The sequence below is a fragment of the Euleptes europaea genome, chromosome 12 (assembly GCF_029931775.1).
Source record: "Euleptes europaea isolate rEulEur1 chromosome 12, rEulEur1.hap1, whole genome shotgun sequence".
Taxonomy (NCBI): Eukaryota; Metazoa; Chordata; class Lepidosauria; order Squamata; family Sphaerodactylidae; genus Euleptes; species Euleptes europaea.
The window spans coordinates 12,012,644-12,039,694 of NC_079323.1; the positions used below are offsets into that span (position 1 = coordinate 12,012,644).

The window sequence follows — 27,051 nt, forward strand, 5'->3', positions numbered from 1 at the left end:
CCTGTCTACCCTCTCCATACCATGCATAATTTTATAGATCTATATCATGTCAAACATGTACTTAGCACAGTTCTACTTGTGCAAACAGTAGCACAATAGCACCAGCAACATATACTTTAATATAATATTTAATTAAATATCAATATGCATATGGGTCAATGGCCGTTGGAACAATTGGCCTTTTCCCAGCCATTGGAATGATTATCACTTACTTAATCTTCTGTCTAGAAATGAAGATCACATCTCACTGGCGGTTGCCGAATATATCTTGGCTGCACTAAAAATCCGAGCTACTGTGGATAACACAGTGCCTAGTTAAATATCCTGTGATTCTGTAGCTATCTTAACTGCAATTTTAACTTGCTATCTTAAAATGTGTATTTAATATTAGTTTTCTCAAAGCGGCGAATGGTCCTTTTTAATGTATTTTATTATTATTGTTATATTATTTTGTCTAAAAGCCTATGGGCTATATAGACTTCCTTGAATGAATTAAATGAATAATGTGGGACAATGGAATGTACAACAGACAGTTCACATGATTTCACTTAATTTGTTTTCGAAATAGAATCGGAAGAAATGCCACATGCTGTGGCTTGTGCACATGGAAAAGATGGCGGAGATACAGTCACTTTCCTTTAGCACAAGCAGATATCAAGGAGTAAATTTAGAGCTTCTGCTTATATAAGGACTGTTGTGCATGTAGAAATACGCCATGGGATCCAACACACTGTTTTTATGTAACTTAATGTTACATTTCTTTTGATCTGCCTACCATGTAGGAGCATAACATAACAAGAGCCCTGGTGGGTCAGACCAGTGGTCTATGTAGTCCAGCATCCTATCTCACACAGTGGCCAACCAGTTCCTCTGGAGGTCCAGAGTGGTGTAGTGGTTAAGAGTGGTGGTTTGGAACGGTGGACTCTGATTTGGAGAACCGGGTTTGATTCCCCACTCCTCCACATGAGCGGTAGATGCTAATCTGGTGAACTGAATTGGTTTCCCCACTCCTGCACACAAAGCCAGCTGGGTGACCTTGGGCAAGTTACAGCTCTTTTAGAGCTCTCTCAGCCCCACGTACCTCACAAGTGGTCTGTTGTGGGGAAGGGAAGGGAAGGTGATTGTAAGCCAGTTTTGAGTCTCCTTTAAGTGGTAGAGAAAATCGGCATATAAAAACCAACTTCTTCTTCAACAACAAAGCCCTGAGGCTGAGGTCTTCTCCTGATGTTGCCTCCTTGCAATGATATTCAAAGGTTCACTGCCTCTGAACTTGGAGGTTCCCTTTTAGTCACCATGGATAGTAACCATTGATAGAGCTATCCTACATTTTGAGCCATTCCTCACACAATATGTTTTGCCTGATTCTCACCTCTTGATGTTATCATGTCTCCCCTCCAGGTTACAGTAACAGATGGAGGTGTCTCCCCCAGGCAGTCTACAGTCTGGTTGGTAGTTCAGGTTCTGGATGAAAACGACAACAAGCCCCAGTTCCCCGAGAAAGTCTATCAGATCAAGTTGCCTGAAAGAGACCGCAAGAAGAGAGGGGAGCCCATCTACCGAGCCTTCGCCTTTGACAAGGATGATGGTCCTAATGCGGAAATCTCCTACAGCATTGTGGATGGGAACGACGACGGGAAGTTTTTCATTGACCCAAAGACTGGAATGGTGTCTTCCAGGAAGCAGTTCACAGCTGGGAGCTATGATATATTAACCGTAAGCATTTGGTATTGGGAGGAAACAAGAGATGAAGTTCATTTGGGGTGGGGGCTGAGATTTTTGGTTGGCTCTGCCTCCTGCGGCAGCCATTTTGTGATTGGGTCCACCATCCTGTGACAGAATTCCAAAGGTGCTCTCACACTCAAAAAGGTTAGGGACCCCTTCTCTAGAGACTACAAGTCCTCCTTGTCCCTGGGATGGAACTTACCTCCTAGTCCCTGGGATGGAACCGAGTATAATACGATGGTTTTTTTCTTTAAAAAATTGGTCCAAAATTTGGGGTCATCTTATACACAGAAGCCTGGCCTGAAGACGTTGCTGCTGGCCCCGCCCATCAGCTGTCAGGCTGGGTGGGGGGCAACCAGTTTGAGTGCCGGATGCCGGCAGGCCTGGGCCACCGGCTTCTTGCTCGCTCTCTTCCCCACCCGTCAGCTGTTGGGCGGGGAAGAGAACAAGCTGCAAAAGAGGCCAGTTGCCCTGGCTGGCCGGCGTCCGGCATTCAAACCAGTCGCCACCCACCCTGCCCGACAATAGGGGTCGTCTTATACACGGGGGCGTCTTATAGACAGAAAAATATGGTATTTGATTCCAAGAATTTGAGGGGAGGGGTGGAAAATTTGGTCCCAGCATTCATCCAGCACTGTGTCTCTCTGTCATCTGGGTCTCTTTTAAGACAGCAGTGGCGGCCATGATCCCTGGATGCCAATGGCCCCGAGCTCTTATCAGCTCCTTCCTTCTCTTTCCCTGCTTCCTAGTGAGTCATATTTGAAGTCCTCTATCACCTTTAAAGACGAACAAGTCTGCCATGGCACACGTTTTCAGAGGCAAGGACCTGCTTTGTCGTCAGTCTCAAATTTACAGCTGGATTTCCGCTCGCCTATTCACTCAGCGGACTCGAGGAATCCCCATGCCGCTTGAACAGCTATCCTCGTCTGTTTGTCATATATAGGGGAAAGAATTTTTATAGCCTGTCTCTTAAATGAGCATAAAGAGGACTTGGCAGGCGCCTCATAACACTGAACATGAATTGGAGTCCGTTTTTACTGGAACGATTTTCTGTGGGCTTGGCAACAGTTAGACGGAGGAGGAAGTGAAATGAATGGTAAACAGACAAGTATCGAGTGGGCACAGGTATCTGTCGGTGTGCCACGCAGATCGATAGTTTCCCTCCCCCAAATCCCATCTTGCTTAAAAGACTCATCAGTGATTTCCAAGTTGAGAACAAACATTGCAAGCAGGGGCTTTATCACAGCTCACACTGGGAAGCAAGAGAGCTCTCTCTTTCTCTTCTACCCCTGGTTCAATGGACAACAGCACGCTTTCAACACAGAGTGGAGGGTGACTCTGCCCCACAGGCTCAATTCCTGCTGCTGAGGTTCCCCCATATGAATATCCAAACTCCAAAGCTGCCTATCTCAAATTGCAGTTTCTCTAGAGAGAATAATACCTGTTAAGAAGAGTGGGCAAGGTTCCCCCCCCCCAAAAAAAAAAAACATTTTTCAGGGGCTAGTGTACAGCAACAATTAAAAAAAAATGAACTAATGGCCTAATTGCATTATACGTTGCCCAGTGATTTTCTCTAGCTTTAAGGAGTCTCAAAGGGGCTTACAATCACCTTCCCTTCCCCTCCCCACAACAGACACCTCATGAGTTAGGTGACGCTGAGAGAGTTCCGAGAGAACTGTGACTAGCCCAAGGTCACCCAGCTGGCTTCATGTGTAGGAGTGGGGAAACAAACCCAGTTCACCAGATTAGAGTCTGCCGCTCATGTGTGGGAGTGGGGAATCAAACCCGGTTCTCCAGATTAATGTCTACTGCTGTTAACCACTACACCAGGCAGGAAGTATGCTAATATTTCCTTCTGAATCCTTTCCAGATAAAAGCCGTTGACAATGGCAGGCCGCAGAAATCTTCGACCGCACGCCTGCACATTGAGTGGATTAAGAAACCGTCACCATCACCGATCCCGCTGACTTTCGACGAGCCCTTCTACAACTTCACCGTCATGGAAAGCGACCGAGTGACTGAAATCGTCGGTGTGGTCTCCGTGCAGCCGGCCAACATCCCTCTGTGGTTTGACATTGTCGGTAAGCGAAGCCATAAGGAAATAAGCTGCCACGGGACTGTGTGGTTTGTGAGAAGCAGAAAACTAACAAGGCATCAGCTTCCCGTGATTGAAACTGCATTTGCTGAAAAGAAAAATGGCTTTTTAATATACTACTATACTACCCCTCACACTTTGGTTTTGATGCCTTAGCTAAGCTGTATGGCTGGATTTGTTTCTTTCTCTTCCATAATATGTGATTGACTCGCGATCCTAATGTTGTCTGTCATTTAAAATCTCTGGCCGTAGTTTGCTAATCTCATTTCTAAATGTATTTTGATGGTTAACTTAGATCGGCTGTCCCTCATTTCTCTCTCTCTTTCTCTTTTCTCTTCATGCTTTTTTGTTTGTTTCTTTTGCATTCTGTTATCTTGTTTCGTTGTGGTTTTTTTCTGCTTCCGACTGCTCCGCTTCAAGGTGGCAAGCATGCGCGAGAGATGTTCTATATCCTACAGACAGCTTGTGGGCAGAACTGTTCGACAGAAGGTACCTTCAGTGCAAAAGACGTTTGCTACAGTACACTTTTCTAAATTGCTTTTCTTTTTTGGTTTGTTTTGGTATTATTAATTTTTTTAGTGTTCTCTGAAGCCAATTGTATTTGCGTCTTTTCTAGCTGCTTGGGGCACACGACATGGACTTTGTGCATCCGTTTCTCAGCATTCTGCATATCCACACCTAATTATTGCCTTCCTCTTGGATCCTCAAAAGCTTAACCCCTCAAAGTCTCATTCAGAACAACCTTGCAAATATGTCAATGAAAGTTACTAGCCTGTAGATCAGGCTTGTCCAAACTGCGGCCCCCAGGCCGCAAGCGGCCTAGGACAGCTATGCATGCGGCCCAGCACAAAATCGTAAACTTACTTAAAACATTATGAATCAGCTATCGTTAGTGTTAGTGTATTATATGTGCGGCCCAAGACAATTCTTCTTCTTCCAGTGTGGCCCAGGGAAGCCAAAAGATTGGATACCCCTGCTGTAGATGTTGGTACTAACCTGGGGGGGAGGGGCACATCAAAGGCCCTTTCCGTAGACTCACAAACAAGTTCCCAGACCATATTTTCCTTTATTGGTGGCGCATGCAATCCAATGGCCCGTGGTTAACTTCACCTGGGAGCTTGGCTGCTGCTTTGGCCTCTTCCCTCAGGGGCACACATACAGGTGGGTCCATATCCCCTGCGAGCTGACCATCCTGCTTGTTCCCATGGCAGTGCATCTGTCTTCCTCCTGTCAAGCTCCACCTGTCCTTCTTTCTCCTTCCTTCCCCGTCCTCTGCCTTCTGAGTCACTTCCCTTACCTCTTCTCCTTCGGTCTCTTTCTTCCTTTGCTTTTATCTCCAGGTGGGTAATTGTTACATGCCTCAGGTGCTCAGAAATGTGGTTGGATAGAACCCTGATTTAAAGTGTCAGCGTCACTTCAAAAAAGGCAGAGAGAAGAGATCAGTAGGGGAAAAGCAGAAGTCCAGTTGCAAGGGGAAGAGCCCCTTGGCGCAGAGTGGTAAGCTGCAGCCAAAATTCTGCTCACAATCTGATTTCGATCCCGCCGGAAGTCGGTTTCAGGTAGCCGGCTCAAGGTTGATTCAGTCTTCCATCCTTCCAAGGTCAGTAAAATGAGCACCCAGCTTGCTGGGGGTAAAGTGTAGACGAGGGGCGTCCAGTCTGTTGGCTTCCCTGGGCCACATTGGAAGAAGAAGAATTGTCTTGGGTAGATTAGCAGGTGTGGTACAGCGGAAAGTTTCTGCTTTGAAACTGGTTTGCCTTTCCTTAGATCTTTCTGATTATTGTGGGAGTTGCAAGCCATCAAGTGGCTTTACTGTTGCAGCTGATAGTACTACAATTGTCTCCCCTTGAATGCCTGCTGAATCAGGGAAATAAGTTTGCCTTCCAGGTGGGTGTTCTCTGCGTATTGTCTGGGCGTCAGACTAGCTGAGTTAGGAAAAAGGAAGCTGGAGAGGAGGGAAGTACGAAATCAGGATGCTTCCCCACGTCAGCTTTCTCCCTAGATCGCTGTGCTTTTACAGACCACCAATAAGCTTATGTTAGCTGTACCGGTAGGGCAGCCATAAATGCCTAGCAGGATCAACCCACAGGAAAGTAGCAGCTGTCACGCAGAACCAATGACAGCCGCCTGGGAGTGCTGAACTCCTGGGATAATGGTGCTCTCTCTTTTATTATTTATTAAGCGCTTTTAAAATTCTACTAAGCACCTTTAAGAATGAAGAAAACAGACTACTCTGTAAGAATGGCTTATAATCGAATAGGCATAATGCAGAAGGAATACGCAAGGGAAGAGCAAAACATGCCAATTTCCAGAATTCAGTAGTGTTCTCTTTGCCTAATGACAGCCGCAAGATGGAAGGGCCACTAATAGAGTCTCTTTTATGAACTACTTCCTAATTCACTTCCCAGTTTGGCACAAAAGTAATTTGAGAAGCTGATATCTGGAAGCCTCTCTGAGGAGTAAGAGAATTACAGTCCACATGTGCATGGAGCTTCAGAGTAAACAAGTAGTCTGCTCCATGTGGTCATCTGTTCATCTAGAACAGGGGTCCCCAACATGGTGCTTGTGGGTGCCAAGGTACCTGCCAACGTCTCACCTGGCGTCAACCATGTTTTCAGAAAGTGGGTGGGGCCAGGTGAGGCTGTTACCTAGCATGGCTTCGTTACTTTCTTCACACCTGCACTAGAACTTTCTCTGGGGCGGGATCCGCCTCCTATGGCAGCCATTTTGTGGTTGACTCCTCCACATGAGTGGTGGAGGCTAATCTGGTGAACTGGATTTGTTTCCCCACTCGTACACGTGAAGTGAGCTGGGTGACCTTGGGATAGTCACAGCTCTCAGACCCATCTACCTCCCTTCTATCTGTTGTGGGGAGGGGAAGGGAAGGTGATTGTAAGCTGGTTCGATTCTTCCTTAAGTGGTAGAGAACATCGGCATAAAAAAACCAATTCTTCTTCTTCTAATCTGGTGAACCGGGTTGGTTTCCCCACTCTTACACATGAATCCTGCTGGATGACCTTGGGCAAGTCACAGTGCTCTGCGAACTCTCAGCCCCACCTACCTCACAAGGAGTCTGTTGTGGGGAGAGGAAGGAAAAGCAGTTGTAAGCCACTTTGAGACTCCTTGAACGTAGAGAAAAACGGGGTATAAAAACCAGCTTTTCTTCTTCTTCTCTTTGTAGCGACCCTGGACTTAGTTGGTGGTCTCCCATCCAAATACTAACCAGGGTCCCCTCTGCTTAGCTTCCGAGATCTGATGAGATTGGGCTATCTGGGGCCATACATTGAATGCTGGGGTTGTGTCCTGTTCCCTCCTAGAGAATAATAGGGAACGCAAGGGAAAAAACAATAGCATCTATCAAAAAGAAATTCTCTTTGTGTTTTGAGTTATTGTCCTGGCATACTAGACCGCCTGTGAAACACAACACAGCTGAAACCCGTTCTCAGAGCCTCGTCTGCCAGTTGCCACAGCTCATCCAGCCAAGAAATATTATCATATGCTGACTTTTTGGTCTCTGCGAAATAGGCTTCCCACAAACCATTGCCCGTCAATTGCCAGAATGGGAAACAAGCTTGCATGATTCTAGAATGAGCATAACGCCGTCACCAGGGGTCCGCGACGCGCTCTCCACCATTCCTGTGGCGAGCATGCTGTTTTTCCTGGTGAGCCCATTTGTGGTGAGTCCAGAGTGAGCGATAGGCATGAACTTGTCTGTAGCTTCATGCTAGGCTCTGAAGATTTCCCCCTGCACAGCTGCGGAGAAAAATCTCCTTCCTTCTCTCTACAATTCCAATAGACTTTCTGAGGAAGCCCAATGTTTCTGAGCGCCTTTAAAGCTCAACGCAGTCCTGCTCACTTGTCACAGTGAACATACATACATCCTGCATGTATGTACGTACACCTGCTCGTAAGACAGAGCCAACCTGCGTTCAGTTCAGAGCCAGCGTGGTGCAGTGGTTAAGAGCGGTGGTTCGGAGCAGCGGAATCTGATCTGGAGAACCGGGTTTGATTCCCCACTCCTCCACATGAACGGCGGAGGCTAATCTGGTGAACTGAATTTGTTTGCCCACTCCTACACATGAAGCCAGCTAGTCATAGCTCTCTCAGCTCCGCCTACCTCACAGGGTGGCTGTTGTGGGGAGGGGAAGGGAAGGGGATTGTAAGCCGGTTTGATTCTCCCTTAAGTGGTAGGGAAAGTTGGCCTATAAAAACCAACTCTTCTTCTCCTCCTCCTCTTCCTTCTTCTCCTTCTCCTTCTTCTTCTCCTTCTTCTTCTTCTTCTTCTTCTTAAATGAAACTGGAGACCAGTACCTGGATAAATACAGGGCTTCAATCACACATTCAGCTGTACGTGCATTGAATGTATCACAAGAATTACTCAATGCACATATAAAGAAAAATCAAGTTATGCACTGTATGGATTTTGTGTGCATTCACTGTAACTTGTGAACGGGGTGCTGTGTTTGTGTGTAAAGCAAGGGTCCCCAACCTTTCTGAGCCTGCGGGCACATTTGGAATTCTAACACAGCATGGTGAGGCACTGCAACAAAATGGGTGCCACCAAAAGGCTGCCACAGGAGCCGTAGCCAGCCACAAAACGATTGCCACAGCTTGACTTCGGTGCCACAGTGTGGATCCTTGTGCTGTGGTGACAGCTGCTACCAAAACAACGTTTTTAAAAAAAATCTGCACAGTGAATCAAATTCCCAGTAGTCAGTCAGAAGCCTTGCTGGGCAAAAGCCCTACCTGGTTCCACCCACTTCCTAAAAAGACTTGGCGGGTGCCAGAAAAGGTATTGGTGGGTTCCTTGGTGCTCACGGGCGCCATGGTGGGGACCCCTGGTGTAGGATGTACATGCACACACTCTTCTCCAAAGACCAGGAGACGGGTAGGGGCCAGCTGACTAGGCTTAGAATCATAGAGTTGGAAGGGACCACCAGGGTTGTCTAGTCCAACCCCCTGCACAATGCAGGAAATTCACAACAACCTCCCCCCCCCCCACACCCCCAGCAACCCCTACTCCATATCCAAAAGATGGCCAAGATGCCCTCCCTCTCATGATCTGTCTAATGCTTGGATGCTGCAGCTTCAGAGGTGTGCCAAAGTCCAGTATGAGAGTAGGACGAGATCCACTCCCTTGAAAGCCTGGGAGACTTGACTTTATGGATTCATCTTTACAGTCAAACTGATCTTTGGAGGGGCAGGGGCAGGTTCGGTAGCAACCCCTGATTTTGGCTGGGTACCAAAACTAGCTGACATTTGTGCACGCTGACAAAACTTTTCCTCTTGTTTCTCTCTCGCAGTAATTCTTCTTTCATTGTGTGTCCAAAATTTCTGCTGCTCCCTGGAGGGAAGCTATTGTGCTTTTATGGCCTGAGTCTTTATTGTTTGTAGTTCTCTTTTGAAAGCATTCATCTAAAGAAGGATTATTTGAGGTGTAGCAAGATTTACCTCCTTTTACAGTCCAGAGGAGGAAGTGGGGAGACTCCAGAGGGGAAAAGAAGAAAGCAAATCAATGGTTCTTTTTTTCACATATTAATTTGTCCTACCTTACACACATTTAAATTCCTCTTGCCTGCCTGGCATTAAGCTGGACGACAAAGAAATCGTTGGAACAAAAGGGTAGAAGGAGTCCATTGTTAGGCCCTTTCATCCTTGGGCTGCCTTCTTGACTGCAGGAAATGAGATGGTACAGGAACCTTTAAAAAAAATAAGATGGCTAATCTTTTATTTTTGAAAATCTGGATCAGGAAATTAACTGATCCTCATAACCCAATCTTTCAATGAGACAAACATGCTCATAACCTCACAATCCAGCGTGTGTCATTTATGCCCAAGGAAAAAGACCTTGAGATGTTAACCTTCTCTCACCTTCCACATCATAGAATCATAGAGTTGGAAAGGACCACCAGAGTCATCTAGTCCAACCCCCTGCACAATGCAGGAATTTCACAACTACCTCCCCCACACACACCCAGTGACCCCTACTCCATGCCCAAAAGATGGCCAAGATTCCCTCCCTCTCATGATCTGCCTAAGGTCGTAGAATCAGCATTGCTGGCCATCTAGCCTCTGCTTATCATTGTTTCATCCTCTAAAACAGTGGTTGCCAACCTTTTTCAGAAGGTAGACTGTGGAGCAGAGAATCTGGTAGAGACTGAGAGGTCAACTTTAATGTTTCCCTCCAGTCACAGCTTCTCCTCTTCAAACTAGTACCAAGCCACTCCTCTTCCCCTCCCAGAAAAAGTGGCATTGCCCCTCCCAGCCTGCTCTTAGCCACCAGTGGCAAACAGTGGGGAAAGTGACACAGAGCATTCCTGACCTTTAAGGGCAAAAGCCCTTAGGAAGCCAGGATGGCGCTGCGCTGGCATTGGGGCCCTCCACACCAGTGTATGGGCTACTTACGCCGGTGTTAGTGGCCCCAGCGCCAGCGTGGAGGCCCAGACGCCGGTCTGCAACACCCCAGAACGCCGGTGGGGCCTTCCGCCCGCATCCCACTGGCATAAAGGCCCACAACAGCGTTCCGGGGGGCGTTCCGGGATGCATTCCCAGGGTGTTCCAGGGGGAGGAGCTGCCATTAGGCAGCCTCCTCTCCCCTTTCAGCCCCGGATGCCGGCGCTGAGAATGGCATTGCTGCGCCGGCTTTTTTGCAGATGCAGCCTCGCTATTCTCTTTGGGGCTTTTTGCCTTATTTTACATGAAAAAAGCCGTTTAAAGGTTTTTTCCTGATTTCAATGTGCGGGGAACTTCTTAGGCACCACGGCGCTCCTCCTCCCCGCCGTCCCCGCACACCAAAAGCTCAGTAATGGGATCTTATAGATGTTGTTCTGAAAGCTGGTCAGACAGATGGTGATAAGGTGCTCATGAATGCCAGTACATGGAGAAGAAGCTGCCCTTTGCAGGATTTCCAGGTGCCGTTACCACAACTACCGTATTGTTAAATAAATATTTTTTTGTAAGAAGAAGAAGAAATAGTAGTGAGGTATATGTATGTGGTATGTACCCTTTACATACATTATTCATTAGACTCTGTCTGGGCTGCCCGCCTTTCCACCCCCTAGTTCTAATGCTCATTTTATAAGCAAGAGAAGGAGCATTTGGAAGGGTAGTCTCATAATATCTTTCCATTCTCCTTCCTTTTGACTTAAAAGCACAACTTTTCTTAGAAGTGTAATTTTCTGATTGCTCATTAAAACTGCTACCAAGTAAGTAATGTAATAGTCTCCCTCCCGCCCCGGGTTGCCAGTAAAAAAAATATTCCTTAAAAAAAATCTGCCTGTCCCAAAGCTACCCTCATTTCATCACAAATTTCTGCATTAAAAGATCTGCAAATTTTGTCTTCAAACAGATTTTTTCCCCCTCGAGTGGATTGAGAGACGGTCTATTTTTTTTTCCTCCTGTAGAAAGGGAGGGGAGAGCTTGGCTTCAAACAAATAATGAAAAGCATATAATCCAATAGAAATGTTTTAATACCTTGGTATCTTCAGAACTTTAATTAAATGTCAAGAACAATTATGTGTCCGCGTACAATTAAATGGTGTTAAGTGTATAGTACAGCTGAGACGAGAGAAGTCACTTAGGCATGAAGAGAAGGGTGTAGGGAATAGATTTGCTTTTGGCATGAAATCACATTAGCATCAGGTTCACAGTTCAGCATTCGGTTTTGGGGAGAGGAAAATACAAGGAGTATGTTTGGTACTAAGTAGCATCTTCCAAGGATAGGAACGAGGCCATGATTTACTGGTAGAGCATCTGCTTCTCATTCCTAGATCTCCACGTTCAAACCCTAGCCTCTCAGTTGAAAAAAATAGCAGGAGAATCAACAGAGGCGTACCATCCAAATCACAAGATGTCATAATCCCGTCATACACTGCATTGGTCAGGCCGCACCTGGAGTATCATGTGCAGTTCTAGAGGCCTCACTTCAAAAAGGATGTGGACAGAATCGAGCAGGTGCAGAGGAGAGCGACGAGGATGATCAGGGGCCTGGAGAGGGAGTTGGGAATGTTTAGTCTGGAGAAAAGAAGGTTGAGGGGAGACATGATTTTCAGAGGAGGGAGCTGTTCCTGTTGTCAGCAGAGGATAGGACATGCAATAATGGGTCCTGGCTAGTGAAAAAGGAGAGGCTCAATTTCTTTTTCCTTAAATTTCAGTAGAGTTTTTGAGTGGCCTTTACAGGTACAGTGAGCTTTCTCTTAATCATCACTCAGAAAACACCCAAACATGATAACTACTAGCATCAGTGGTGCTTAGAATCGTATGTGTGTATGTTAAGTGCTGTCGCTTCCGACTCGTGGCGACCCTATGAATCAATGTCCTCCAAAACGTCCTGTCCTTAACAGCCTTGCTCAGATCTTGAAAATTAAGGGCCGTGGCTTCCTTTAGACAATCCATCTCTTGTTGGGTCTTCCTCTTTTCCTACTGCCTTCAACTTTTCCTAGCATGATTGACTTTTCCAGTGACTCCTACTGTATACACACAATGAAGCACTTGTTCCTTTGAACAGTGGCGTTTCTTAATGTATTGACCGGTTCTGTGCTGTAACTCTACGTGCATAAATACATCAAGTCACAACCAACTCATGGGAGAGGCAAGGGGCTTTCAAGGCAAGTGAAAAGCAAATGTGGCTTGCTTTTACCTTCCTATGCAGAATCTGCCTTTGGTGGTCTCTCATCTAAGTACCGACCCTGCGTAGCTTCCGAGACATGACAAGATTGGGTTGTTGCCTTCCCTCCTGCTATAACTCTGTAGCCTCATGTGATTTATGGCTTTCTCATTCCATATGAGAAGATTCACAAAATCGGTACTTTCAATAAAAGATCACTGATGTAGGAGTATTTAATTTAGCCCAGGTGCAAAATAGAGGCAGGGAGCTTGGGTTCAAATGTTAAAAAGATGATAATTTCCTACTGGTTGGTTTCAAGTCCTTCCTAAGAGGCTTATAATTGGAGCCATACTGCCCAATATTGCCGACTAGCAAAATGCAGCTCATTATATAGCAGCCAAGTGAGTCAAGAGAGCTTCCATACTGCAAGGATCGCTAGGCAGTTCTTCGCACTGAACTGCATGGCGCATAAATAGACCCAACACTCAACTTGTGGGATCCTTGTTAGTGAAGACTGGAATACAGGTTTTATCCTCCCCGCACCATACAGTGTTCTGCAACCATTTCCTTTGATGGGAAAAAATGAAGTGTTGTGCTTGAATGTGAGGGGTAAACCCACTCTGTGCCTACACAGTGAAACCAGCCCATATTTGTGTGTCCCCTCCCCTTGTCATCAGCATGGCCTTATTCGAATTTTGTTCTTGGTCACACTACTCTGCTCTGGTTGGACCTCACCTAGAGTATTGTAGTAGAAAAGAGTAAGAGTCCAGTAGCACCTTAAAGACTAACAAAAATATTTTCTGCCAGGGTATGAGCTTTCGTGAGCCACAGCTCACTTCTTCAGAAAGCTCATACCCTGCCAGAAAATATTTTTGTTAGTCTTTAAGGTGCTACTGGACTCTTACTCTTTTCTACTACTTCAGACAGTCTAACACTGCTACCCACTGTGAATTATCTAGAATATTGTGTTCAGTTTTGGGCACCGCAATTTAAGAAGGAGGTAAACAAGCTGGAGCGTGTCCAGAGGAGGGCAACAAAGATGGTGAGGGGTCTGCAGACCAAGTCCTATGAGGAAAGGTTGAAGGAGCTGGGTATGTTTAGCCTGAAGAGAATACTGAGAGGCGATATGATAACCATCTTCAAGTACTTGAAGGGCTGTCATATGGAGCATGGTGCGGAGTTATTTTCTGTTGCCCCAGAAGGTCGGACCAGAACCAACGGGTTGAAATTAAATCAAAAGAGTTTCTGTCTACACATTAGGAAGAATTTTCTAACAGTGAGAGCGGTTCCTCAGTGGAACAGGCTTCCTCAGGAGGTGGTAAGTGCTCCTTCCCTGGAGGGTTTTAAGCAGAAGCTAGATGGCCATCTGTCAGCAATGCTGATTGTATGACCTTAGGCAGATGATGAGAGGGAGGGCAACTTGGCCATCTTCTGGGCATCACTGGGGGTGGGGGGGGAGGTAGTTGTGAATTTCTTGCATTGTGCAGGGGGTAGGACTAGATGACCCTGGTGGTCCCTTCCAATTCTATGATTCTAAGAACCATGGGCACTGGCTTGAAACGGATAGGTGAACCCCCACGTTTTCCCCCTTCCTTAGTTGAAGTACTGACATTGCTTTGAAAGCAGTGCCAGGAGCCCTTCTGTAGCTCTTGAGTTCCAAGGAAGCATCACACAAACAATGCGGACATCTTGCTCCCAAATGAATTTGTAACAAAGGAGAGATGTCCTTGTTCACTCTAACAAGAGGATAAGTCTGTACAGGTTAATAGCTTTGTAAACCCCCTTTTAAGGAATCAATTATGCCTCACTTGGATGCTCTGCAGACTCTTTTGTATGTCGTGCAAGTTGTTCTTTCTTCCCCCACCCCCTTTTATGACATCTGTTTTACAATATACAAGTGGTGCTGGAAAGGGAAAAAAATGAACTTAACACAAAGATTGGTAAACGTGCAGTGCTTTTCATGTGCAGTGCTTCTCTGTAAATTACCATACCTTGGCCTGTACATGTTGCTGGCTTTGTGTGTGTGTGTGTGTTTTAAAGGGGGACCATTCCAGAGATTTAATTGTACCTTTTGTTGTAACAACTAGGCGGGAATTTTGATAGCTCTTTCGATGCGGATAAAGGCGTTGGGACCATTGTCATCGCAAAGCCCTTAGACGCGGAGCAGAGATCGGTATACAACATGACTGTGGAGGTCACCGATGGAACAAATGTGGCAGGCACTCAGGTACGGTAATATGGCTTCCCTGCTCCAAACACATTGGCTTTTATATGGGAGTTTGGAATTATATTGTCTGTGTTGAATCAAGAGTTCTGTCATATAGAGGATGGTGCTAAGTTGTTTTCTGTTGCCCAAGAAGGCCAGACCAGAACCAACGGGTTGAAATTAAATCAAAAGAGTTTCCGTCTAGACATTAGGAAGAATTTTCTAACAGAGCAGTTCCTCAGTGGAACAGGCTTCCTCAGGAGGTGGTAAGCTCTCCTTCCATGGAGGTTTTTAAGAAGAGGTTAGATGGCCATCTGTCAGCAGTGCTGATTCTATTACCTTAGGCAGATGATGAGAGGGAGGGCATCTTGGCCATCTTCTGGTCACTAGGGGTGTGGGGGGGGGGGAGGTAGTTGTGAATTAACTGCATTGTGCAGGGGGTTGGACTAGATGACCCTGGTGGTCCCTTCCAATTCTATGAATCTAAGAGTGCTCTTCAAGGGTCTCGGGCAATTCATACATTACAGGGTTTTTGAGGTGCAAACATACAGCGATAATTCACAAATTCTAAACTGAGGCTTATTAGCATGCAACAAAAGAACTGTTAGCGTGCCTTGGGAAATGACTTAGTTCAATGATTAAGGGGACCTGAGAGGCAAGAGTACCTGCCCACCAAGTATACGGACACAGGGAGAAAAGACAAGACCACCAAAAAGGCCTACGAGTCAAATCATTGCTCCATTCAGCTTGGTATTGTCAGCTCCCCAACTCCAGGTGAACCCTACCTCCAGAGGCACTGATTGGCTGCTGTGTGAGACAGGATGCTGGACTAGATGGACTGCTGGTCTGGTCCAGCAGGGCTCTTCTTATGTTCTTCTTATGTTTGCACCACGGGTATTGTTGTTGTGGGGATTTTTGTGTTTTGTTTGCAAACTTACTTCCCATATTTCTCATATTTTGAAATTGCTGTTGGATTGTACATACCGTTGGCCACTTTCCTATTTGCAGGGAATATTTAAAAGCTACCCCTCCCCCCTTGATCACTGCAGTTAGCTCCTGAGGGAAAAATTCATGCATTCAGGCACCTCAACAAGTGGATTTTGCCAGAAGAGCCAGTTGCAGATTTGGAGAGGTATTTTAAATAATGGAAGCTTGGGAGGAAAGGGTTAAAGGCTTTCTTTCCTTTCCCCTGATCTTCGGGACCGCCTCTCCTGGTAATACCCCCGCGAAGGACCCTAAGATCATCCAATGAGAATCTGCTGTTGGTCCCTGACCCTGAGAGCATGCGGCTGTCCTCAGCTAGAGCTGTTGTTACCCCCCCTGAGCCAGCTTGCTGGGGAGAGCGAAAAATTAAATAAATAAAATAAAGCAGCTGTCTGGGACTGCAAATTAGCATTTTAAAAAATGCAGACGACACAAGGGATCAGATCTTTCCCTTCTAGTCTGGATTTGCCCTGAACAGGGAATTAAGTTCTCCCCAGATTTACCCCAACCTCTACACCGCATTGGAGAACAGCGCTCACAAATTATAAGCTCCCACTGCCAGCGTGGTATAGTGGTTAAGAGTGGTGGTTTGGAGTGGTGGAGTCTGATCCAGAGAACCAGGTTGGCTTCCCCACTCCTACACACGAAGCCAGCTGGGTGACCTTGGGCCAGTCACAGTTCTATTAAGAGCTCTCTCAGCCCCACCTACCTCACGGGGTGTCTGTTGTGGGGAGGGGAAGATTGTAAGCCGGTTTGATTCTCCCTTAAGTGGTAGAGAAAGTTGGCATATGAAAACCAACTCTTCTTCTCTTTCCAATGCAGAGGTGGTACCTGTCTTTCCCAGCCCTGTCTGTATGCTATCAAGCATGTAAAGCATCTTTTTGTTTCCCAGAAATGATGAAGTGTGAATCTCAATGCCTTTTTACTATATTCATATTTTTTTAAACGTAGCGGGTAAAATAATCCATTTCGCTTTCTGAAATGTTTTTCAAATGGCCATATGCTGCGATAAAACACTGTCCTAAGGAAGTATCAATAACAGATCTCTTGATGATCTTTAAATGGCTCATTCTCCATCTCAACAGGATTGAGCTCCCCCTCCCCCCCGTTTTTGCCCGTGATCCATAAAAGCACCTGCGGTTGTAATGACAGTTGCCAAAAAAAAGGGTGATAATTTTGAAAGGAGTGGGTGGCAGTATGAAATCATCCTACGAGTCAGTTGGCTTGCCTGAAAAGCCTTAAATTCCCCTCTTGAAACACAGCTTGGTTTTACCACCAAGCAACTGAGCTCCAACCCGTGAATTAAGCTGCATTTCATTTGATTCCAGAGCATCTACTTGTCCTTTAATTTCTTTTTTATCCTGCATTGTGTCCGCTGGGCCGTTGAAGGTAGTAAAAGACATGGTGAAACCACTAGAGATATTTTGTTTCAGTGTCCGGATCAGAAGTGTGGATCTGCTGAACAGCTTTACTCTCTTCAACAATAACCCCGGTACCCCTTTATTGCAAGTTTCCCCCTCCCCACTTCCATAACAACCATTAGGGATTCCTTTCCACCAACGTATTGTGAACTGATACCTTAGTAGAGGGAATCGACCGTCTAAACTTCACACAGGGCTTATGTTACTTATTTGTCTACTTCAGTGGCAACCCACTGTAGAAGGTAAGGGAGGTAGGGTTGCCAGCTCTATGTTCAGAAATATCTGGAGATTTTGGGGGCGGAGCCTGAGGAGGGCAGGGTTTGGGGAAGGGAGGGACTTCAATGCCATAGAGTCCAATTGCCAAAGCAGCCATTTTCTCCAGGTGAACTGGTCTCTATTGGCTGGAGATCAGTTGCAATAGCAGGAGATCTCCAGCTAGTACCTAGGGGTTGGTAACCCTATGGGGAGGGCTGGTAGACATCAAAGGTTTAGTGAAGGGCAGGTTTTATTAGCAGCCCTATTTAGATCTTGAAGGCCTACGTCTAGAAGTCTGCGTTTTATCGTTTGGAAAGCTTCTATATCAGAAAGCATGAGTAAGGAATCAAAATTAAGGCAAATAGATTTGATTTTGCTTTCATTGTGTGAGAGCCAATTGGAAGCGTACGACTCCATGAGGATATGATGAATAAGGGAAGAGGAGTCCTTAAGGTGGAAGCGTAGCCAGAATTTAAAGGTCGTAAGCCACGCTCTTGTTTCAAGTAGCATTTGGCTGGTTTCCTTCTTTAAGTTCGAGGATGGGTTAGTGGGAGAGATGTCAAGTAAAAAACAACAACTTGCTACAACATGACTTCCTAAGCGAGTATTTTGAAAGATTACGTTTGTGTTAATCAACTGTCCGGGGCCTTCATGCTCTGTTTGTGGCCAGGCAACCGCCACCGATGCTTCAACGCCAGCAGCAATCCATCTTAATGCAGCTTCGCTGGGGCTCCAGGCGGGACAGTGGCAGAGGCAGGGAGAATGTTGATTTACTTGATTTATCATTGGAGTGCGAATATGAAGGTACCTGTCAGATTGATTAACTTCAACAAAGACTGAGCCAGGAGGACCCAGCCAGCAAGGGGGCTGTGTGTGTGTTTTGTTTTTTCTCCGCTCAATTCATCACTGCTTGAGGCTATGCAGTAATTTACGGAAGGCTGGATTTGTACGCACCTTTTTTGTAAAAATAATAATCGCGTCGGCGTGTACCTTTTCCTCCCCCGAAAATGCTGGATAACAGGGCACTTTTGTTCAAATGTGACGAAAGGCTTGTTCGCACAAAGAAAATTCGGCTCTTGACCCCACACCTACTGTTGTTGACACACCCAGTGTAAAGCCTGCACACAGAAGAAGAAGAGTTGGTTTTTATATGCCGACTTTCTCTACCTTTTAAGAAGAATCAAACTGGTTTACAATTTCCTTCCCTTGCTCTCCCCACAACAGGCACCTTGTGATGTAGGAGAGGCTGAGAGAGAGTTCAGAGAGTACTGTAACTAGCCCAAGGTCACCCAGCTGGCTTCATGTGGAGGAGTGGGGAAACCAACCTGGTTCCCCAGATTAGAGTCCATCACTCATGTGTAGGAGTGGGGAATCAAACTTGGTTTTCCAGATTAGAGTCCACCTTTCTTAACCACTATACTATCCTGGCTCTCAAGTTGGATTGTGTAGCTCAGTTGTGCATTGACCCATTCCCATGTTGCAGGTTCAAACTAGGCCAATGCATCTATAAAGTCCCTATATGAACTTTTGGGATGAATATTATGAATTTAAACTAGGAAACCTCTTCTTGATGATAATCAGGATTTTATTTCCATTAGGCATGATATAGTATTGCTGATTCAAGGATTTCACAACCCATGGGTGCTGGGGGAGGGTTGTGAAGTCCTTATCTCCAGAGGAACTGATCTCTGAAGTCTGGAGAACTCCAGGTCCCACTTAGAGGTTGGAAATCCTAATACCATGCACATGCCACCATTAGGGTTGCCAACCTCCAGGTACTAGCTGCAGATCTCCTGCTATTACAACTGATCTCCAGCTGATAGAAAGCAGTTCACCTGGAGAAAATGGCCGCTTTGGCAATTGGACTCTGTGGCATTGAAGCCCCTCCCTTCCCCAAACCCCGCCCTCCTCAGGCTCCGCCCCAAAAATCTCCAGGTATTTCCCAACCCGGAGCTGGCAACCCTAGCCACCGTGAACACTGTATAAAATAAATGTGATAATGAATCATAAAAGCAATATTAAATCCCTTCCAAAACAAATCTTTCAATAGATTGCACTACTACACCATGGCTTGACCAAGAAATTGCCCAAGATGAGTGCTTGGCACTCAGCTAGCTTAAATTCAAATGTAGTTGGACCTAAATGAAAGATATTTTTGATGGACCACTTTGGGTTCAGCGTTGGGAAAGGCTTGCCTGCGCTGGATTTTTAGCTGCTTTGATTTAATTGTATTCCTTCTGGTCTTTTCAGTTGCAGATTTTTTTTTCCTCCAAAGGCAACATCTTTTTTAACGCTCCAAGTGTTACTTTGCCTAATTTATAAGCTTAAAGGACTCAAAGAGCCTTTATTTCACATTGTTTTAACTGTGGGAAATAGGAAGTGAGCAGGGAGAAGGGAATCATTTATACTGAGGTGGCGCCTCCTGACTGTAAATAGGGCCGCTTAGGCTATTTCTCAGAAACACCAGATAAGGCGGGGCCTTGACTGCACTACATGCGATTGCAGGTTTCCGTTGGGAAGGGATTCCTACAGCTGGGGTTGGCGCCAGTGGAACGGGGTGTGATTTTTGCCAGTTTCCCTGTCCCTCTGCAGACCTCATTCTATTCCTGAGGGTCCCCTTTCTCCCAAGAGCAGCATTTCAGGGGGCATTTGGGGCAACTGGAGGAAAGAGGAAGCAAGGAAGTCCCATTCCACTGTTGGAAATCACTTTCATCAGTGGAGATTTTCCATAGAAAACTTGCATCTCAGGGTGAAGTCTCTCCTAGAGCGCTTCCCTCTGCCTTGAGGTTTTCCGTGTGCAAGACTTTTTAAAAATAGAGTTGCATTCAGCACCCACCTGCAGTCTTAAGACCTGCAATCTTAACTTTCGGCACCCAAATTAAGCATGCCTCAAGAAGTGAAGGGGCGGTGGGTTAGGGTTGCTAGGTCCCCCCTCTCCTCCAACGGGAGGCTTTTGGGGCAGAGCTGAAAGAGGTTTGAGTGGTAAAAGGCCCCTTGCGATACATTTACACCCAGAAGTGCCGCATCGCAAGGGACCCTTTACGGTGGAAGGGCCCTTGCTATTCAGCGCTTCCAGGTGTAAACCAAAAGGGACGTGCCGTGTTGTGCAAGCGCGCATGCACGTTTGCCTGCCAACCCTCAGCTGGTCGATGGGCAGGGGGGTAGATTGGCAGGGGTTTGCCCGCCACCACCGGGCACTTGGCAACCCTACAGTGGGTAGAAAGGGCCATCAAGGCACAGCCGAGTTATGGTGACCCCAGCAAGGGGCTTTCAAGGCAAGTGAGAAGCAGAGGTGGTTTGCCATAAGTGCACATATACAACATAGAAATTATACTTCTGGAGTTGGACCCAAAGTATGTCAATGTGGGAGGTATCAGTGGGGCACTGAACTTGGGCACCCCATCTCTGGCCAAATGAGAATAATGCAAGGAGACCAGACCAGTCCAGCCATAGAACGTTCTTTGAAGCAATTTTTTTTAAGGCAGTCAAGTCACAACTGACTTAAGGCGACCTCGTAGAGTTTTCAAGGTTATTGCCTGCCTCTGCATCACAACCCTGGTATTCCTTGGAGGTCTCCCATCCAAATACTAGCCAGGGCTGACCCTGCTTACCTTCTGAGATCTGACAAGATCAGGCTTGCCTGGAGTTATCCAGGTCAAGCTTTTGCAGCAATAGGACAGAGCTAATCATATGATACTTGCCCAAAGCATCCAGATCATGATTACTTTCTGGTTCAAGTGACAAGATAACTCTGTTGCTATTGCCGGTTAAATGATTGGCCACTGTGTGAGAGGATGCTGGACAAGATGGGCCACTGGTCTGACCCAGCAGGGCTCTTCTTACGTTCTTTGCTCCTTGCATTCTATGTTAAACTTTACCACCCCAAGTGGGCTTGCCACCCCAAGATTGACTTCTCCCTTGCCATCACCACCCAGCCAGAGCTGAGTCTGAAACTGCTTTTTTAGAGAGATCTTCCTCCAAGTACTATGGATTTTATGCCATCTTCAATCTCAGACACCTTGCCATTGTGTAGAGTAGATCTCATGTTCTTCAGTGAGTTTTGATAAATGAGGCAATACTACAGTGGCTAGTCTTGCATAAACTGCATGACGGAGGAATTCTGCAACACAAAGTAATTTTCAGAGCACATTGGTACTTGGCAGAACACAAGTATTCATTTCCCCCCTGACATTTTCTCAAACATCTGTATGCAAGAACAGAACTAGGGTGAAAAGTTCAGCTGTATTGCAGCAGCACAAATATCTAGTCATCAACAGCCCCTGTGCTCCCAGTCCCACAATCCACAACAACAGTCTGCAACTATTGGGCCTTCAGCCCACCACAACATCCCTACACAAAGATCTGAAGCCTTCCTCCAGCTTAAGGAGCCTTCAGACAACCAAAGTGGCTCTTCTTCCAACAGAAGAGCGATTGTGCAGGGGGTCGGACTAGATGACCCTGGTGGTCCCTTCCAACTTTATGATTCTATGATTTAAGTTGGAGGGAGGCTCTTTAGACCAGAGGAAGACTCCTTAAGCTGGAGGGAGTTCCTGTAGCCTGCGGTAGGATACCATCCAATATTTTGAGATGTGGTGGTATAAAGAAGAAGAAGAGTTGGTTTTTATAACCCAACCTTGGTGGTTTCCCATCTAACCAAGGACAACCCCAATTAGTTTCCGATATCTGGCAAGACCAGACTAGCCTCGGGCATCCAAGTCAGATCTGAGGATGTGGGAGACCCAGGTTCAAATCCCCACTCTGCCAAGAAAGCTCATTGGGTGACCTTGGGCTTGGCAATTCTCTCTCAGCCTGAGCAACCTCACAGGGTGGTGGTTACGAAGATAAAATGGAGGCACGGGAAACCATCTTGGAAGCTTGTTTGGGTCCCCGTTAGCTTCGAAGATCCGATGAGATCGAGCTAGCCGGAGCCAGATCAGGCAGTAGAGGATGTGAGATACCTCTGCTGAGACCCTGGAGAACTACTGCTTCAGAAAGTAAACAGGACAGGCCTTGATAGATGACTGTAAGGCAGCTTCATGTATGTTAACCGATTCCTTCATTTCCCATGGATTTGTCTGCTGTCCTTTTAAAGCTATCTAAGGTAGCAGCCGTTGCCGTGTCTGGGGGCAGCACATATCATAAAGACAGCTCCAGAGCACTTTACAAATTGTTGGTCTTGCCAAGTGCACAAGCTCCCTTCGGGATGTGTTGTAGTCTATTGAAAGCATTATTCCTCTTCTGAGACCTCGTGGTCCTGAGATGATGTGTGAAAAGGTGCTTATGTTTCCGACCGATATTTTGCCTGGTGGAGTGGTAATATTAGATGGTACATTACGCTGCAGATTCTGGAAACAGTTTGGCACCAAATTATACAAATTGAATACAGACTAGGTTTTTTTTTCTTTCTCCGTAGACCTATAATTAATCTTCTTGATCTGGATTTTTTTTCTTTCTTCTTTCCTGCAGGGCCATTTTCATGGAATTAGCACTAAATTCCTGTAAAAATAGGAGCTATAGGCCATTTAAAAAATTTAAGGCCTTTTGCATCAGAGACGTGGGCCTATAACTGCAGAATAGGAAAGTATTTGGAGAGTTATGTCAAGTTACAAAGAAAATTAATAGACTCTCAGGGCTCAGTTTGGTGTGTGTTAACATCTATATGCGCAGTGGTGCTTATGAGTTCTTCCATTCTTGAAGCAGCCTTCCTCACGTCCAGATGAGGTCCTACCTCGGGGAACTTCAGAAGCAGTGTGTTAGATCCATTGTCCTAATGATGGCATGTTCCCCTTATGAATGGAAACCTCCCCTTGGTACAAGAGGCTCCTTCCATCAGAGGGAGACAGCACTGTTAACGCAGTGGGTACCCAGACTAGAGGAATGGTGATACAATTTGACCTTCCCCCTCGCACTCACCCCCCCTCAGTGTAGAGCAGTTAAACTAGAATCCCAGAGATACGCACCTGAACTCTCATTAAGAGAGAGAATTCATTTATTTGTTTAGCCATAGGCCGTTGCAAAATACCCTTAGATATGTACAAAAAGCTTAAAAAGGGATAAAATTGCATCAATATACATTGCCTGGATAAAATCTATTTCATACAGAATCTCTATTAAAACTAATATCGCACTCATTTGCTTTCCTATACAAAAATTTTCTTAATAGCTTCAAGAGCTCCAGTCTTCCTGGCCGCAGTGGCAAACTGAGACATTCTGAGGGTGATGTGTAAATCAGAGCCAGAAAGTTTTTTTAAAAAAATTATCAATTTCAGAACAAACATTTACTCCCTTCAAAATTCCATCCGAGAATTTGGCTCTAGGCTCACTATACAACGGATATGACAGCACATAATGAAAAATGTCCTCCTGTGATAAAGATCCACAGATACATGTGCAATGTTCCTTTGGGATTTTATTATACCGCCCTGTCAGAAAGGCTGAAGGCATGGTCTGAAATCTTAGGGAGGTGAAAGCCACCCTAAGGATCTGAAATGTGAGGTTAACCACATCTCATGAAGCTGCCTTATATTGAATCTGACCATTGGTCCATCAAGGTCTGTATTGGTAGTAGCTCTCCAGAGCCTCTTGTGGATGTCTTTCCCATGACTTACTACATGTTTTTTTAAAAACTGGAGATGCTGGGGATTGAACCTAGGACCTTTTGCATGTCGAGCAGATGCTCTACCACTGAGCCAAGGCCCCTCCCAAGTTCAAGTTTCTACTTAGACATAAAGGTCAGTTGGTGACTTGGGCTACCCACATTCTCTCAGCCCAGCCTGTTCCACAGGACTGTTGCAAGGAGAAAATGGGGAAGGGAGAATAATCTAAGCCATCCCGAGTTTCATGGAGAAAGGGCAAGATAAAAACAAACCAGATAGGCCATACCAGAATATGCAGCGTAATGTACCTTCTAATATTGGTAGGATGGTAGGATACCATCTCAGAGTATTATTATGGCACAGGAGATCCCCAAATTAATTGTATCTGCAAATTAATTGCATCCCCAAATTAATTGTATTTTATCATTCCATATAAGCCTACTTGAGGATCCTTCTGAAGAGAAAGGTGAAGTAGAAATCAAATAAACAAATGTGTCCGGTAAGAATAAAGTCACACACACAACGTCCTGGAAACATACACATTTCTTATGATATAGTAACCCAAATTCCTAAATGTGCACTTCATTTTCAGTGATTGTACAATTCAGCGTTTTTTTTGTTCCAGGAGGGGTTGCAGTAAGAGTACACCAATGGGCATTAACTAAACCAAAGCCGTAATAAGTAACAGATATTTATCACCGTTAGCTCAATGGATTGAACCGGATATCTGTCCCTCCGCTGTACGCTTGCCTCGCCCCTCAACAAATCCGGGTACCGCTTGCTTCTCTCGGCATTCTGAGCCCCCGCCAAGTCTCACAAATTGACTCCTCCCCAAGGCAACTCCAACTTCCTAAACAACATATAACAGTCTTCGCTTACAGAGAATTTTATTGCTACTGCCTTCAACTGTTCCCAGGTCGGGTCATTACGGGCTATTTTGGGGGGATTGTTTATGCATTTTCTGGTAAAGCATTCAACAAACGTCTCGCTAACATCACGGAAAGCTAATGTTTCATGCCTCTCTGAGGGCAACCTCTTTTCATAAAACAGTGTTATAATAGCATATAAGTAAATCTTTCCCTCCATTAACAGCACAAAATGTGGGTGTAAGAGATTGGGCTCAAGCAGAGCCCCTGTAAACACATTCTGGTATTCATCCTTCCACCCCACACACAAACATTCAGATTTTTAATGTGCGGAGAGGGTTTTTTATTACCTTCACCCTTCCTCTGGGTTTTTACAGAGCCCACGCTCAACATGCACTCAATAAACCTACTTAGGGGAAACAGCTGCAGGCTGCCAGTAGCTTTCCTCTGCTTTAAAATGGCTGCCGCGGATGTTGAAAGCCACCACGCGTGATTCCGTTGATGGCTTCCAGAACGTCCAGCGTATAATAGTACAAACAGCCATTACTTTGCACATATGCTATGGCAATTGCTTCATTGCTTAACACTCGGTAGACCTCTTGCGTGCTTAGTGTTGCCGTGTTGAATTGAGAAGAGAGGTCTAGGTATGTTCTCCAGACCATACCCCCAAGGGCGAGTTGCTGGATCATAAAGTGTGGGGCGAACTAGATTTGGCAAAGGACCAGGTTCCTCCACTACCTTTTCTGCCAATCATAACAACGAATCCCTTGCCTGTTGGAAAGGGGAGGGTATTTATAATAGACTAGACTAGAAGGAGGGTATTTATAATAGACTAGACTAGACTAAAAAAGGCAAATGCAATCTTGAGCTGCATTAACAGCAGTATAGTGTACAGATCACATGAATTGCTTTGCTCTGCTCTGGTTAGACCTCACCTAGAATATTGTGTTCAGTTTTGGGCACCACAATTTAAGAAAGATGTAGACAAGCTGGAACTTGTCCAGAGGAGGGCAACAAAGATGGTGAGGGGTCTGGAGACCAAGTCCTATGAAGAAATCTCTTCCTCAGATTTAAACGAAACCTTTGCAGATTTAAATGAAACCATTAGTCCAAGTCCTGCCGTCCAACACAATTGAGAACATAGACGACTTGGCCATGATGTTCCCCGAAAATCGTGGTTCCAGTCGTTCTGAGTCTAACCTGTTTCACAGGGAGGTTGTGAGGAGAAAACTGGTGAGCCCATGTACATCTTCTAAAACGCCACATGTGCTTAAAATGTCGTGATTTTGCCATGTATCATTTTGGAGTGAAGAAGAAGAGTTGGTTTTTATATGCTGACTTTCTCTAGCACTTAAGGGAGACTCAAACCGGCTTACAATCACCTTTCCTTCCCCTCCCCACAACAGACACCCTGTGAGGAAGGTGGGGCTGAGAGAGTGTGACTAGGTCAAGGTCACCCAGCTGGCTTTGTGTATAGGAGTGGGGAAATAAATCCAGTTCACCAGATTAGTCTCCGCCACTCCAAACCACCGCTCTTAACCACTACACCACACTGGCTCACACTGAATTGACATCTCCCTTTTCTTATCCTTCTCCCCCCCCCCACCTTATCCCCCACCACCTTATCCATCTCCCTTTTCTTATCCTTCTCCCCCACCTCTCTTTAACTGCAGGTGCTAATAAAAGTGTTGGACAATAACGATAACGGTCCAGAATTTTCCCATCCAAGTTACGACGTGACCATCTCCGAAGATATCCTCCTGGACACCGAGATACTGCAAGTGGAAGCCATCGACAGAGACGAGAAACACAAGCTCAGTTACATCATCCACAGCAGCATAGACTCAGTCAGCCTGAGGAAGTTCAGAATGGATCCCAATACGGGAGTGCTGTACACCGCCGAGCGTTTAGACCACGAAGCTCAAGATAAGCACATCCTGAATGTAATGGTAAGAGTGGAATATTAACTCTGGGCTCTGGCGCCGCGGGCGCCTTTTGTAGGTGCCTGTATTCCCTGGTCCTCTGATAAGCAAATAGGTTTTGAAATTTCTCAAGTAAGTTGTAATTAATTTTCTTCCTTGTGCTCTGGACCATTTATTTATTTATACGTTCATTAATTTATTGCTGCGGCTTTGTGAGGCGTACCACAAAAGGCAATTAAAAAAAAAATCTTGCAAAATGGTTTTTGCCATCTTGAGGGAGAACATGGGAGAAATGTTACAATCTCTCCATGCCCAATTCTTTCTTCTTTTTTTATCTGAGGTGATTTTTTAAAAGAGTTTTTAAAAGGAGAAGTTTTAA

General features: G+C 45.7%; 1 protein-coding gene across 3 annotated transcripts in view; it reads left to right on the top strand.

Annotated features, from left to right (window-relative positions):
- The window catches only part of FAT3 (FAT atypical cadherin 3), a 372,853-nt gene that overhangs the window by 237,433 nt on the left and 108,369 nt on the right, over positions 1-27,051 (top strand). For 2 of the 3 annotated variants that reach the window (XM_056858072.1, XM_056858071.1), the window contains exons 4-7: positions 1,399-1,713; positions 3,593-3,803; positions 14,510-14,649; positions 26,424-26,699. In XM_056858072.1, coding sequence (XP_056714050.1) covers positions 1,399-1,713; positions 3,593-3,803; positions 14,510-14,649; positions 26,424-26,699 — 942 coding nt within the window. Of the gene's footprint in view, positions 1-1,398; positions 1,714-3,592; positions 3,804-4,237; positions 4,307-14,509; positions 14,650-26,423; positions 26,700-27,051 lie in introns of all 3 variants that reach the window. The other variant, XM_056858070.1, reaches the window with a different exon arrangement.